Source organism: Ranitomeya imitator, chromosome 4 (genome assembly GCF_032444005.1).
Source record: "Ranitomeya imitator isolate aRanImi1 chromosome 4, aRanImi1.pri, whole genome shotgun sequence".
In the NCBI taxonomy this organism is placed as follows: Eukaryota; Metazoa; Chordata; class Amphibia; order Anura; family Dendrobatidae; genus Ranitomeya; species Ranitomeya imitator.
This window is the reverse complement of record NC_091285.1, coordinates 349,796,097-349,811,811: the sequence shown is the minus strand read 5'-3', so window position 1 is coordinate 349,811,811 and position 15,715 is coordinate 349,796,097. Positions and strand designations below refer to the sequence as shown.

Sequence of the window (15,715 nt, the reverse complement as noted above, 5' to 3'; positions counted from 1 at the left end):
GCCTTACAAAAATCACAATAAAAAGCGATAAAAAAAGTCACGTGCCCGAAAATGTTACCAATAAAAATTTCATCTCGTCCCGCAGAAAACAAGGCCTCACATGACTCTGTGGACCAAAATATGGAAAAATTATAGCTCTCAAGATGTGGTAACGCAAAAAAATATTTTTTGCAATAAAAAGCGTATTTTAGTGTGTGACAGCTGCCATTCATAAAAATCCGCTAAAGTAACTGCTAGAAAACTCCACCTAGTTCTTTGTTCCTGGCCTCCAGTCAATGTTCCAGTATTGGTCTTGCTTTCTCCTGGATCGTTCTTGTGGCCTGTCTGCCCTGCATAAGCTAAATTTTGCTTGTGTTACTTTTGTTTGCTATATTTTCTGTCCAGCTTGCTATATTGGTATTTCTTGCTTGCTGGAAGCTCTGAGACACAGAGGGAGCACCTCCGTACCGTTAGTCGGTGCGGAGGGTCTTTTTGCCCCTCTGCGTGGTTGTTTGTAGGTTTTTGTGCTGACCGCAAAGCTATCTTTCCTATCCTCGGTCTATTCAGTAAGTTGGGCCTCGCTTTGCTAAAGTCTATTTCATCTCTGTGTTTGTATTTTCATCTTAACTCACAGTCATTATATGTGGGGGGCTGCCTTTTCCTTTGGGGAATTTCTCTGAGGCAAGGTAGGCTTATTTTTCTATCTTCAGGGCTAGCTAGTTTCTCAGGCTGTGCCGAGTTGCATAGGGAGCATTAGGCGCAATCCACGGCTACCTCTAGTGTGGTATGATAGGATTAGGGATTGCGGTCAGCAGAGTTCCCACGTCTCAGAGTTCGTCCTATGTTAGTAACTATCAGGTCACTTTGTGTGCTCTTAACCACTAGGTCCATTGTGGTTCTGAATCACCAGTTCATAACAGTACTGGAAGCCCAAAGTACTAATGCTTCTCAATAGAGGGAAAAGAGAAGTTCTGAGACCATTTTTTTTTCTCTGTACTGTGTTTTGTCTTTCTTTTCCCCTAGACATTTGGGTGGTTCAGGACACAGGTGTAGTGATGGACATTAAAGATCTGTCTTCTTGTGTGGATCATCTCACTGCAAGAGTACAAAATATTCAAGACTTTGTGGTTCAGAATTCTATGTTAGAGCCAAGAATTCCTATTCCTGATTTGTTTTCTGGAGATAGAGCTAAGTTTCTGAGTTTTAAGAATAATTGTAAACTGTTTCTGGCTTTGAAACCCCGCTCCTCTGGTGACCCAGTTAAACAAGTTAAGATCATTATTTCTTAATTACGTGGCGACCCTCAAGACTGGGCATTTTCCCTTGCGCCAGGAAATCCTGCATTATGTAATATTGATGCGTTTTTTCTGGCGCTCGAATTGCTGTATGATGAACCTAATTCAGTGGATCAGGCAGAGAAAAATTTGCTGGCTCTGTCTCAGGGTCAGGATGAGGTAGAGATATATTGTCAGAAGTTTAGGAAGTGGTCTGTGCTCACTCAATGGAATGAATGTGCGCTGGCAGCAATTTTCAGAAAAGGTCTCTCTGAAGCCCTTAAGGATGTCATGGTGGGATTTCCTATGCCTGCTGGTCTGAATGAGTCTATGTCTTTGGCCATTCAGATCGGTCGACGCTTGCGTGAGCATAAAACTGTGCACCATTTGGCGGTATTATCTGAGCATGGACCTGAGCCTATGCAGTGCGATAGGACTTTGACCAGAGCTGAACGGCAAGAACACAGACGTCAGAATGGGCTGTGTTTTTACTGTGGTGATTCCACTCATGCTATCTCCGATTGTCCTAAACGCACTAAGCGGTTCGCTAGGTCTGCCACCATTGGTACGGTACAGTCGAAATTTCTTTTGTCCGTTACTTTGATCTGCTTTTTGTCATCCTATTCTGTCATGGCATTTGTAAATTCAGGCGCTGCCCTGAATTTGATGGACTTGGAGTATGCTAGGCGCTGTGGGTTTTTCTTGGAGCCCTTGCAGTATCCTATTCCATTGAGAGGAATTGATGCTACACCTTTGGCCAAGAATAAGCCTCAGTACTGGACCCAGCTGACCATGTGCATGGCTCCTGCGCATCAGGAGGATATTCGCTTTTTGGTGTTGCATAATCTGCATGATGTGGTCGTGTTGGGGTTGCCATGGTTACAAGTCCATAACCCAGTATTGGATTGGAAATCAATGTCTGTGTCCAGTTGGGGTTGTCAGGGGGTACATGGTGATGTTTCTTTTCTGTCTATTTCATCATCCACCCCTTCTGAGGTCCCAGAGTTCTTGTCGGATTACCGGGATGTATTTGATGAGCCCAAGTCCAGTGCCCTACCTCCGCATAGGGATTGTGATTGTGCTATCGATTTGATTCATGGTAGTAAGTTTCCTAAAGGTCGACTGTTTAATTTGTCTGTGCCTGAGCACGCCGCTATGCGGAGTTACGTAAAGGAATCCTTGGAGAAGGGTCATATTCGCCCGTCGTCGTCGCCATTGGGAGCAGGGTTCTTTTTTGTGGCCAAGAAGGATGGTTCGCTGAGACCTTGTATTGATTACCGCCTTCTAAATAAAATCACAGTCAAATTTCAGTACCCCTTGCCGCTGCTGTCTGATTTGTTTGCTCGGATTAAGGGGGCTAGTTGGTTCACCAAGATAGATCTTCGTGGTGCGTATAATCTTGTGCGTATTAAACAGGGCGATGAATGGAAAACAGCATTTAATACGCCCGAGGGCCATTTTGAGTACCTGGTTATGCCATTCGGGCTTTCTAATGCTCCATCAGTGTTTCAGTCCTTTATGCATGACATCTTCCGAGAGTACCTGGATAAATTCCTGATTGTATACTTGGATGATATTTTGGTCTTCTCGGATGATTGGGAGTCTCACGTGAAGCAGGTCAGAATGGTGTTCCAGGTTCTGCGTGCGAATTCTTTGTTTGTGAAGGGGTCAAAGTGTCTCTTTGGTGTTCAGAAGGTTTCATTTTTGGGGTTCATTTTTTCCCCTTCTACTATCGAGATGGACCCTGTTAAAGTTCAGGCCATTTATGATTGGACTCAGCTGACATCTCCGAAGAGTCTGCAAAAGTTCCTGGGCTTTGCTAATTTTTATCGTCGCTTCATCAATAATTTTTCTAGTATTGCTAAACCGTTGACTGAGTTAACCAAGAAGGGTGATGATGTGGTCAATTGGTCTTCTGCTGCTGTGGAAGCTTTTCAAGAGTTGAAGCGTTGTTTTTCTTCTGCCCCTGTGTTGTGCCAACCAGATGTTTCGCTCCCGTTCCAGGTCGAGGTTGATGCTTCTGAGATTGGAGCAGGGGCTGTTTTGTCGCAAAGAAGTTCTGATGGCTCGGTGATGAAACCATGCGCCTTCTTTTCCAGGAAGTTTTCGCCTGCTGAGCGTAATTATGATGTTGGCAATCGAGAGTTGCTGGCCATGAAGTGGGCATTCGAGGAGTGGCGTCATTGGCTTGAAGGAGCTAAGCATCGCGTGGTGGTCTTGACTGATCACAAGAACTTGACTTATCTCGAGCCTGCCAAACGGTTGAATCCTAGACAGGTTCGTTGGTCGCTGTTTTTCTCCCGTTTTGACTTTCTGGTTTCGTACCTTCCGGGCTCTAAAAATGTGAAGGCGGATGCCCTGTCTAGGAGTTTTGTGCCCGACTCTCCGGGTTTGTCTGAGCCAGCGGGTATTCTCAAAGAGGGGGTAATTTTGTCTGCCATCTCCTCTGATTTGCGGCTGGTGCTGCAAAAATTTCAGGCTAATAGACCTGACCGTTGCCCAGCGGAGAAACTGTTTGTCCCTGATAAATGGACGAGTAGAGTTATCTCTGAGGTTCATTGTTCGGTGTTGGCTGGTCATCCTGGAATCTTTGGTACCAGAGATTTGTTGGCTCGATCCTTTTGGTGGCCGTCTCTGTCGCGGGATGTGCGTTCGTTTGTGCAGTCCTGTGGGATTTGTGCTCGGGCTAAGCCCTGCTGTTCTCGTGCCAGTGGGTTGCTTTTGCCCTTGCCAGTCCCGAAGAGGCCCTGGACACATATCTCTATGGATTTTATTTCGGATCTCCCCGTCTCTCAAAAAATGTCGGTCATTTGGGTTGTTTGTGATCGCTTCTCTAAGATGGTCCATTTGGTACCCTTGTCTAAATTGCCTTCCTCCTCTGATTTGGTGCCATTGTTCTTCCAGCATGTGGTTCGTTTACATGGCATTCCGGAGAACATCGTTTCTGACAGAGGTTCCCAGTTTGTTTCGAGGTTTTGGCGAGCCTTTTGTGCTAGGATGGGCATTGATTTGTCTTTTTCCTCGGCTTTCCATCCTCAGACAAATGGCCAGACTGAACGAACCAATCAGACCTTGGAAACATATCTGAGATGTTTTGTTTCTGCCGATCAGGATGATTGGGTGTCCTTTTTGCCTTTGGCTGAGTTCGCCCTTAATAATCGGGCCAGCTCGGCTACTTTGGTTTTGCCATTTTTCTGCAATTCTGGTTTCCATCCTCGTTTCTCTTCAGGGCAGGTTGAGTCTTCTGACTGTACTGGTGTGGATACTGTGGTGGATAGGTTGCAGTAGATTTGGACTCATGTGGTGGACAATTTGACATTGTCTCAGGAGAAGGCTCAACGTTTCGCTAACCGCAGGCGCTGTGTGGGTCCCCGACTTCGTGTTGGGGATTTGGTTTGGTTGTCATCTCGTTATATTCCTATGAAAGTTTCCTCTCCTAAGTTTAAGCCTCGTTTCATTGGTCCGTATAGGATTTCTGAGGTTCTTAATCCTGTGTCTTTTCGTTTGACCCTTCCAGCTTCTTTATCCATCCATAACGTATTCCATAGGTCATTGTTGCGGAGATACGTGGCACCTGTGGTTCCATCCGCTGATCCTCCTGCCCCGGTTTTGGTTGAGGGGGAGTTGGAGTATATAGTGGAAAAGATTTTGGATTCTCGTATTTCGAGACGGAAAGTCCAGTACCTGGTTAAGTGGAAGGGTTATGGTCAGGAAGATAATTCCTGGGTCTTTGCCTCTGATGTTCATGCTGCCGATCTGGTTCATGCCTTTCATTTGGCTCATCCTGGTCGGCCTGGGGGCTCTGGTGAGGGTTCGGTGACCCCTCCTCAAGGGGGGGTACTGTTGTGAATTCTGTGGTCAAGCTCCCTCCTGTGGTCATGAGTGGTACTTCGGCTGGTTCTGTCTATGAGCTTCCTCTGGTGGATGTGAGTGGGGCTGCGGCTTCTGAGTTTCCTTCCTCAGGTGACGAGGTTAAGTCGTTAGGTGCTGCTCTATTTAACTCCACCTAGTTCTTTGTTCCTGGCCTCCAGTCAATGTTCCAGTATTGGTCTTGCTTTCTCCTGGATCGTTCTTGTGGCCTGTCTGCCCTGCATAAGCTAAGTTTTGCTTGTGTTACTTTTGTTTGCTATATTTTCTGTCCAGCTTGCTATATTGGTATTTCTTGCTTGCTGGAAGCTCTGAGACGCAAGGGAGCACCTCCGTACCGTTAGTCGGTGCGGAGGGTCTTTTTGCTCCCTCTGCGTGGTTGTTTGTAGGTTTTTGTGCTGACTGCAAAGCTATCTTTCCTATCCTCGGTCTATTCAGTAAGTCGGGCCTCGCTTTGCTAAAGTCTATTTCATCTCTGTGTTTGTATTTTCATCTTAACTCACAGTCATTATATGTGGGGGGCTGCCTTTTCCTTTGGGGAATTTCTCTGAGGCAAGGTAGGCTTATTTTTCTATCTTCAGGGCTAGCTAGTTTCTCAGGCTATGCCGAGTTGCATAGGGAGCGTTAGGCGCAATCCACGGCTACCTCTAGTGTGGTATGATAGGATTAGGGATTGCGGTCTGCAGAGTTCCCACGTCTCAGAGTTCGTCCTATGTTAGTAACTATCAGGTCACTTTGTGTGCTCTTAACCACTAGGTCCATTGTAGTTCTGAATCACCAGTTCATAACACCCAAACAGAGGTTTACCCCAACATATGGGGTATCAGCGTACTCAGGACAAATTCGAGACCAATTTCTGTGGTCCAGCTTCTCTTGTTACCTTTGGGAAAATAAAAATTTGGGGGGCTAAAAAAGCATTTTTGTAGGAAAAAATTTTTTTTTTTATTTTCACGGCTCTGCATTCTAAACTATAGTGGAATATTTGGGGGTTGAAAGTTCTCACAACACATCTAGATTAGTTCCTTGGGGGGTCAAGGTTCCAATATGGGGTCACTTGTGGGGGGTTTCTACTGTTTAGGTACATTAGGGGCTCTGCAAATGCAATGTGACGCCTGCAGACCAATCCATCTACGTCTGCATTCCAAATGGCGCTCCTTCCCTTCCGAGCTCTGCCATGCACCCAAACGGTGGTTCCCCCCCACATATGGGGTATCAGTGTACTCAGGACAAATTGGACAACAACTTTTGGGGACCAATTTCTCCTATTACCCTTGGGAAAATACAAAACTGGGTGTTAAAAGATAATTTTTGTGGAAAAAAAACGATTTTTTATTTTCACGGCCCTGCGTTAACTGTAATGAAACACTTGGGGGTTCAAAATTCTCACAACACATCTAGATAAGTTTATTGGGGGACTAGTTTCCAATATGGGGTCACATGTGGGGGGTTTCTACTGTTTAGGTACATTAGGGGCTCTGCAAACGCAATGTGATGCCTGCAGACCATTCCATCTAAGTCTGCATTCCAAATGGCGCTCCTTCCCTTTCCGAGCTCTGCCATGTGCCCAAACGGTGGTTGCCCCCCACAAATAGGGTATCAGTGTACTCAGGACAAATTGCACAACAACTTTTGGGGTCCAATTTCTCCTGTTACCCTTGGGAAAATAGAAGACTGGGGGCTAAAAAAATAAAAAATAATTTTTGTGGAAAAAAACAATTTTCACGGCTCTGCATCATAAACTCTAGTGAAACACTTGGGCATTCAAAGATCTCACAACACATCTAGATAAGATCCTTAGGGTGTCTACTTTCCAAAATGATGTCACTTGTGGGGGTTTCAATGTTTAGCCAGATCAGAGGCTCTCCAAATGCAACAAGGCGTCCCATCTTAATTCTAGCCAATTTTGCATTGAAAAGTCAAACTGCGCTCCTTCCCTTCCGAGCTCTGCCATGCGCCCAAACAGTGGTTTACCCCCACATATGGGGTATCAGCGTACTGGGGACACATTGCACAACAACTTTTGGGGTCCAATTTCTTCTGATACCCTTGGGAAGATAAAAAATTTGGGGCGAAAAGTTCATTTTTGTGAAAAAGTACTATATTTTATTTTCACAGCTCTACATTATAAACTTCTGTGAAGCACTTGGTGGGTCAAAGTGCTCACCACACATCTAGATAAGTTCCTTAGGAGGGTCTTCTTTCCAAAATGGTGTCACTTGTGAGGGGTTTCAATATTTAGGCACATCAGGAGCTCCCCAACGCAACATGGCATCCCATCTCAATTCCAGCCAATTTTGCATTGAAAAGTCAAACGGTGCTCCTTCCCTTCCAAGCTCTGCCATGCACCCAAACAGTGGTTTACCCCCACATATGGGGTAACGGCGTACTCAGGGCAAATTGCACAACAATGTTTGGGGTGCAATTTTTTCTGGTAACCTTGGGAAAATAAAAAATTGGGGGCGAAAATTTCATTTTTGTGAAAAAATATAATTTTTTATTTTTACGGCTCTACATTATAAACTTCTGTGAAGCACTTGGGGATTCAAAGTGCTCACCACACATCTAGATAAGTTCCTTAGGGGTCTACTTTCCAAAATGGTGTAACTTGTGGGGGGTTTCAATGTTTAGGCACATTAGTGGCTCTCCAAACGCAACATGGCGTCCCATCTCAATTCCAGCCAATTTGGCATTGAAAAGTCAAATGGCGCTCCTTCCCTTCCGAGCTCTGCCATGCACCCAAACAGTGGTTTACCCCCACATATGGGGTATCGGGATACTCAGGACAAATTGTACAACAACTTTTGTGGTCCATTTTTTCCTGATACCCTTGGTAAAATAAAACAAATTGGAGCTGAAGTAAATTTTTTGTGAAAAAAATGAAATGTTCATTTTTTTAAACATTCCAAAAATTCCTGTGAAGTGTTAATAAACTTTTTGAATGTGGTTTTGAGCACCTTGAGGGGTGCATTTTTTAGAATGGTGTCACACTTGGTTATTTTGTATCATATAGACCCCTCAAAATGACTTCAAATGTGATGTGGTCCCTAGAAAAAAATGGTGTTGTAAAAATGAGAAATTGCTGGTCAACTTTTAACCCTTATAACTCCCTAACAAAAGAAAAAATTGGTTTCCAAAATTGTGCTGATGTAAAGTAGACATGTGGGAAATGTTACTTATTAAGTATTTTGTGTGACATATCTCTGTGATTTAAGGGCATAAAAATTCAAAGTTGGAAAATTGCGTCTGTTTTTTTCAAAAACAAATGCAGGTATTATCAAAGAAATTTTACCACTGTCATGAAGTACAATATGTCTTGAGAAAACAGTGTTGGAATCACTGAGATCTGTTAAAGCGTTCCAGAGTTCTAACCTCATAAAGGGACAGTGGTCAGAATTGTAATAATTGGCCCGTCATTAATGTGCAAACCACCCTCGGGGCTTAAGGGGTTAAAGGAGTCCAAGATAACCTAAGAAACTAATGGCCTTGCTCACATTTATTAATGTTGTTGTTCAAGAGACCACCATCAGAAGGACACTGAACAACAATGTAATGCATGGCAAGATTGCAAGGAGAAAATTACTGTTCTCCAAAATAAACATTGCTGTTAGTCTGCAGTTTTCTAGAGACACCTGGACAAGCCGTAAGAAAATTGAAACAATCTTTTATGGATGCATGAAGCCAAAATAGAGCTTCTTGGTTTGAATAAGAATCATTATTTTTGAAGAAACAAAATCTCTGCATTATAGCATAAAAAAACTTGTGTTGTCTGTGAAACACGTTCGTTTTCGCATCATGGTTTGCATCTGTTGGGCAGCAAATTTAAAAACAAAATGTCAGGACATATCTATAAGCTGGACCTCAAGAAAATGTGGGTCATGCAGCAAGACAGTGACCCAAAGAACATATGTCAATCTGGTAAATGGTAAAGAAGAATAAAGTTCAACTTTTGGAATGGCCAGTTCAGACGACTGACCTTAATCCTATATAAAGCTTGTGAAAGGACCTGAAGCAGGTAGGTCAAGGGAAAATTTCTCTGACAAAACAATGTTGAAACTGTTTAACAGAGTTGAAGCTAAAGTGAGGATTGCTCTAAAATTCCTCAAAGCAGATGTGCAGGGCTAAGCAACATGTATCGAAAATGGTTATTGCTGCATATTGGCTCACATAAGAATAATAATATTTTTATTTCTATAGCACCAACATATTCCGCAGCACTTTACATTTTAGAGGGGACTTGTACAGACAATAGACATTACAGCATAAAAAAACACATAGATCAAAACAGATACCAAGAGGAATGAGGGCCCGGCTCGCAAGCTTACAATCTATGAGATACTAAATGCAAAGATTTATATACTTTAACCACTCACAGACATGATATTGGATCATTTTCCAAATTTGGAAAATGACAAGGTTTAATATTTTTGACTCAAGCATCTGTTTTAGTTTTCTTTGTAATATTTTAGGACTTTTGTGAACATCTAATATAGTTTTAGATCAAATTTATGCAGGAATATGGAAAATTTCAAGTTCACAAACTTTCAAGCACCATTATAAATATCACACTACCATTTTATAAAGGACATCACATAGTTGTATAATCTTGCTTTGAAGTTCTGATACAATTAAAAAAAATGGCTCCACAAAAGTAATTACTGTAAGATAGCAACAGAGGTTGAAAATTACAAGTGTTAACGAATCAATACTATCTTTAAGGCAACTAGAATTTTATTGTGGTTTGCATCAATCAATTATAGTTGATTCTCACTATATTATTGAGCATCATTTTCATGCATATACATGTTTTAATCTTTATTATTTTTTTAGCACACTTTCTTTTTCTCATTTTTTCTTGCTTCCACATTTAAATCATTCATTTTTCACTCAACCTACCGTATATACTCGAGTATAAGCCGACCCAAGTATAAGCCGGGACCCCTAATTTTGCCACAAAAAACTGGGAAAACTTAATGCCTCGAGTATAAACCTAGGGTGGAAAATGCAGCAGCTACCGTTACATGTCAAAAATAAAAATAGGTTCCAATAAAAATAAAATTAATTGAGTCATCAGTAGGTTAACTGTTTTTGAATATCCATATTGAATCAGGAGCCGCATATAATGCTCCATACAGTTCATGATGGGCCTCATATAATGCTCCATACAAAATACGCCCCATATAATGCTCCAAACAGTATATGATGGGCCCCATAAGATGCCCCATATAATGCTGCACAAATGTTGATTATGACCTCATAAGATGCTCCATACAGACATTTGCCCCATACAATGCTGCACAAATGTTGATTATGACCCCATAAGATGCTCCATACAGACACCATATAATGCTGCACAAATGCTGATTATGGCCCCATAAAATGCTCCATAGACACATTTGCCCCATATAATGCTGCACAAATGCTGATTATGGCCCCATAAGATACTCCATAGAGATATTTGCCCCATATAATGCTTCACATGGCCCCATAAGATGCTCCATAGAAATATTTGCCCCATATAACGCTGCACATGGCCCCATAAGATGCTCCATAGAGATATTTGCCCTATATAATGCTGCACATGGCCCCATAAAATGCTCCATAGAGACATTTGCCCCATATGCTGTTGCTGCCATGAAAAAAAAAATCACATACTCGCCTATCGTCGCTCAGGCCCCTGGTACTTGCTATATTCACCTGTCCCGCGTTCCACCGCCAAGCGCCGCTGTGTCTTCCACGTCCTCTGCACTGACTGTTCAGGCAGAGGGCGGCACACACACTAACCGCGTCATCGCGCCCTCTGACCTGAGCGTTACTGCAATGGACGCAGAAGACGGAGCAGCGCTGACGGTGGAACGTGGGACAGGTAAATATGCCTCCGTTATACTCACCTGCTCCTGGCGCGGTCCCTGCAGGTCCCTGGTTCTCTGGGCACTGACAGCTTCTTCCTGTATTAAGCGGTCACTGGTACCGCTCATTACAGTAAGGAATATGCGGCTCCACCCCTATGGGAGTGGAGTCGGGTCCATATTCATTACTGTAATGAGTGGTACCGTGTGACTGCTCAATACAGGAAGAAGCTGTCAGCGCCCGGAGAACCAGAGACCTGCAGGGACCGCACCAGGAGCAGGTGAGTATTATTAAACAGCTGCCGCTCCCCCTTTCCTGCTGACACCTAAGAATGACTTGAGTATAAGCCGAGGGGCAATTTCAGCCTAAAAAAATGGGCTAAAATTCTCTGCTTATACTCGAGTATATACGGTACTTTTGTATCTTAGAACAATTGGATTTTCACATGTATGTTTCACAATTTTCTTTAAGGAAGCAATTATCTTTGCACTCGCATATTCCAATGTTATATCATTAAATTAAATCTATTTTTTCAGACACATATTCCCTGTTTTTTCTTCCCCTTTTTCTGCTGATCTTGACTTCACCAAAATGGCTGCTAGTCTGTGCATGTGCCCTGCGATTTCCCACTCTAACTTTCCACGATGGTCTCAATATACCCAAGTGCACACGTCCCTGACATGATCCAGGGATTTCTCTGTGACGTGTAACCTTGGGGAGTGCCGGAATTAAAAGATCGACTTCTGGGGTACATGACCACACGCATGCGCACTAACTGCGTGATCTAATTAGATAGGATATAAAACACCGAGCCCAGGGCATTTTCTATACTCCCTTTTGCAAAAGCTACAACGAAACGCACATCAGGGATTGTGCTGTTTCTGTGCAATATATACTTCTCAATATGGTTAAGCATTTTAACTAAACTCACTATCACTTTCTTTGGGGTTGGTATACTACAGGCTACGGTAATTGGGCTAGGAGCTGTAATTTTAATATATAGTGACATATATCATTTAACCCTTTCTGTCTAGGAAAGACTAGAAGTAATGGGATTAAACTAAATGGGAGGAGACACAGATTAGATATTAGAAAAAACTTTGATAGGGTGATCAATGAGTGGAACAGGCTGCCACGAGAGGTGGTGATAGTGAGTCAATGGAAGTCTTCGAACAGAGGCTGGACAGACATCTGTCTGGGATGATTTCGTGAATCCTGCTTTGAGCAGGGGGTTGGACCAGATGACCTAGGAGGTCCCTTCCAACTCTATCATTCTATGATTCTGCTGTGCTATGCAGAGGTCGACAACACAGTTTCCCAGTCCAGGGAGCGGATTCCTAGGCTGTGAATGTCTTCTTTTAGCCCCATAGCTTGTTGCTATCATTTTTTTTAAACAATACAGAAAACCTCTTTAACTTTCTAAATATTCATTATTTTAACATGCTTAACAATTATGGGTTTAGTATAATATAGGGATTTCAGTACTTTCTTACAGTGTTTACTATACTGTCTATAATCACAGTGATTTATAAAAGTAATCAGTATGTTACTTTGTATTATAGGACCCAAATCAATTTCACTGTTGCCATAGACTTCACAGCATCAAATGGTAAGTCTGCAAATGTTTTATTTTTTACTAGATGGCAGCCCGATTCTAAGGAATCGGGAGTCTAGAATCCATATATACTTTATTTATTCAAATGTAAGAATAATACAATTAATAAATAATAGTAAGAAAGAACAAAAAATGGCTGCACTTACCAGCTCTTGACAATTCTTGTTATTTAAGAAATTGCTGGGCAATAATGGACAATGTCCTTATGTGGCAAATAATAGAGCAATATACCCAATGTGGCAAAGAAGAGGTTAATAAACGGCAGTCTCTCAGTATAACAGTCAGTGAATAATAGGCAGTATATGGAGAAAACACCAAACAAAAGTTCAAAATTGGTGTGAAAATGTCACTGAACCACTTCACAACTAAATATATATAGTTTTGGTAAATGGTATTATCATTTTTTTGACGAAATTCGGCAGGAGCTTGAAGAGCAACGCCACTGGGCCCGCCTCCACGCAGTAGAAACTTGCTGTGAGGTAAAAATTCAAAAATCACACCAAAATGGTGGGCGGAGTGTGTCACAGTACGGCACGTTTCTGATTGGTCGCTCGCAGCAGGCGGCAACCAATCAGACACTGGACACTGTTGACGTCACTTATCTCCGGACATTAGCTCCGGACATTAGCTCCGGACAGGAAGTTGGCACAAATTGCAGGAAGTAGTATTCTAGGCAATTATATATTAGATATTTGTCAATAATCATACATGACAAAAAATACAGTATCCAATTTGAACATAAAGGTATGACTGCTATATATTCTCGAGTTAGCAGCCTCGACTATTGAGTGAGATGAAATATAAAACCAAACTTTTTTACCTTTTCTTTTTAAAATGCAATTGTTCAATACCATGATGTAAATTTCAGTGTGCTTAAGACGCTTTATATTGCTGTGTGTATTTGAATTTACTTGTAGAAACCATACTAAGGCCAGAGACACACTTGCATTTTTTAAATCTGTCCAATTTTGTTACTGAAAAGTCGGACAAATGTCATGCAAGTGTCATGCATTTTTCATGTGAGTACAATCCAATTTTTAACACCAAGCAACCCACTTACATGTGAATGTGATCCGATTGCAATGCAATTTTTACATGCGCTTTTACATAGAGCAATTCTCTATGTAATTTACATAGTTTTCTAAGAAAATGTTCTTCAAGATTGCTTTCTTTTGCTTTCTTTGCCCTTTTTCAGAGAATATGAATGATAACACGAAAACTTCATGGGTTAGTGGTTGAGTGAAGCTATTTATTGTCAAACTACAGTGTTTTCTCTTTTTAGATCATAACAACAATCCAAAACATCCAAATGACCCTGATCAAAAGTTCACATACCCCATTTCTTAATACCACGTATTGCCCTCTCTATCATTAATGACAGATTGAAGTCTTTTGTGGTAGTTGTGGATGATGGCGTTTTTTTGTTTTCTCAGATGGTAAAGCTACCCACTCTTCTTGGCAAAAAGCCTCCAGTTCCTGTAAATTCTTGGGCTGTCTAGCATAATCTGCACTCTTGAGATCTCCCCAGCGTGACTCAATGATATTGAGGTCAGGAGACTGAGATGGCCACTCCAGAACCTTCACTTTGTTCTGCTGTAGCCAATGACAGGACGAATTAGCCTTGTGTTTTGGATCGTTGTCATGTTGGAACGTCCAAGTACGTCCCATGCGCAGCTTCCGGGCTGATGAGTGCAAATTTGCCTCCAGTATTTGCTGATAACGTGCTGCATTCATCTTTCCTTCAACTTTGACCAAGTTTCCTGTGCCTTTGTAGCTCACACATCCCCCCAAAAAATCAGTGATCCACCTCCATGCTTTACAGTAGGAATGGAGTTCCTATCATCATAGGCCTTTTTGACCTCTCGGAGTCCAAATGTAATGTTTATGGTTGTGGCTAAAAAGTTCTTACTGAACTGCACGTGTTTGCTCAGCTCAGGGTCTCACTGTGAACTCTTTTCACCTCACTGACGTCATCGCGAGCTTGAGAAAGTTCTTATGCTCGCGATGCCATCAAAAGGGTTGTGGAAGTTCATAGCCAATTAACCCAGTTCAACTCACTGATGTCAGCTCGAGCACTGATAGAACTTTTCCAAATGTGCTTGCGGTGAAGTCAGTGAGGTGAAAGGAGTTCACCATGAGGCACTGAGCTGAACAAGGACATGCAGTTCAGTGTTTCTGCAGGATGGCAGGCTGTATAGTTGCATCATGCAACAATGCAGTCTGCCATCTAGATTTAGCAGACCTAGATATTCAGAGAATGGAGGCAGCACACCATTCAGAGTAAAAAAGACTTCTGTTTAATGGCCCTACATGACGACTTTTCAGTTCATTAGTGAGAACCTTTTTTAGTCTTGGAGGCAGCAGGTGTGCTGCTTCCAATCTCTAAATATCTACTTAAGGTTTGGTGGTTATGTAGGGGGCTTTGCACCTGAATTGTGATTTCTAGTGCTGCCTCTATCATATCTCTGCTAGATGCGTCATGGGACAAATGGATCATTATCTTCTCGGCAAACAAGTGATGAATATGGTTGTTGATTATTTTAATTTTGTTACAAGAGACATTGGCTTTATTGGATTGGACATTGCTGTGAGTACACATGTTTTTGGTAAATATAGATTCAGTAAAGGAGTCTGTGGCATTATTTCAATTAAAGGACTTTATTGTGGGTGTGTGTTTTTTTTTTATAGAATATCACTATGGGGTTAGTAATGGGGGTCTGATAGACACCTTCCCATTACTAACCTCTGGACTTGATGTCACCTGACAATGCAAAGGTGACATCACCCCCCCAACTATCACCCCACTTGCCACCGCACGAGGGCAAGTGGGAAGAGCAAGGCTAAGTGCCAGAATTGGTGCATCTTATGGATGTGCTTTTTCAGAGGCGAATGAGAGCTGATGTTTTTAGTCTTAGCTAACACTGTCAGTCCAAAATATCAAGCTTTAGCTTTTGGCCTGTATATTGTTAAAGCGAACCTCTCAGCAGTTTTGGTTGATATAATATGTGACCACTGCCTTTCAGGGCTTATGAACAGAATTCTATAATGCTGTAGATAAGCCCCCGGTCCGACTTGAAAGATATGAAAAATAACTTTTATTATACTCACCCGGGGAGGCGGTCCGGCCCATGTC

The 15,715-nt window shown here is 42.3% G+C and overlaps 1 protein-coding gene across 2 annotated transcripts in view; it reads left to right on the top strand.

The window, feature by feature from the left end:
- The window catches only part of CPNE8 (copine 8), a 545,271-nt gene that overhangs the window by 486,635 nt on the left and 42,921 nt on the right, over nt 1-15,715 (top strand). For both annotated transcript variants that reach the window (XM_069764995.1, XM_069764997.1), the window contains exon 14: nt 12,530-12,576. In XM_069764995.1, the coding sequence (XP_069621096.1) occupies nt 12,530-12,576 (47 nt within the window). The remainder of the gene's footprint in view (nt 1-12,529; nt 12,577-15,715) is intronic.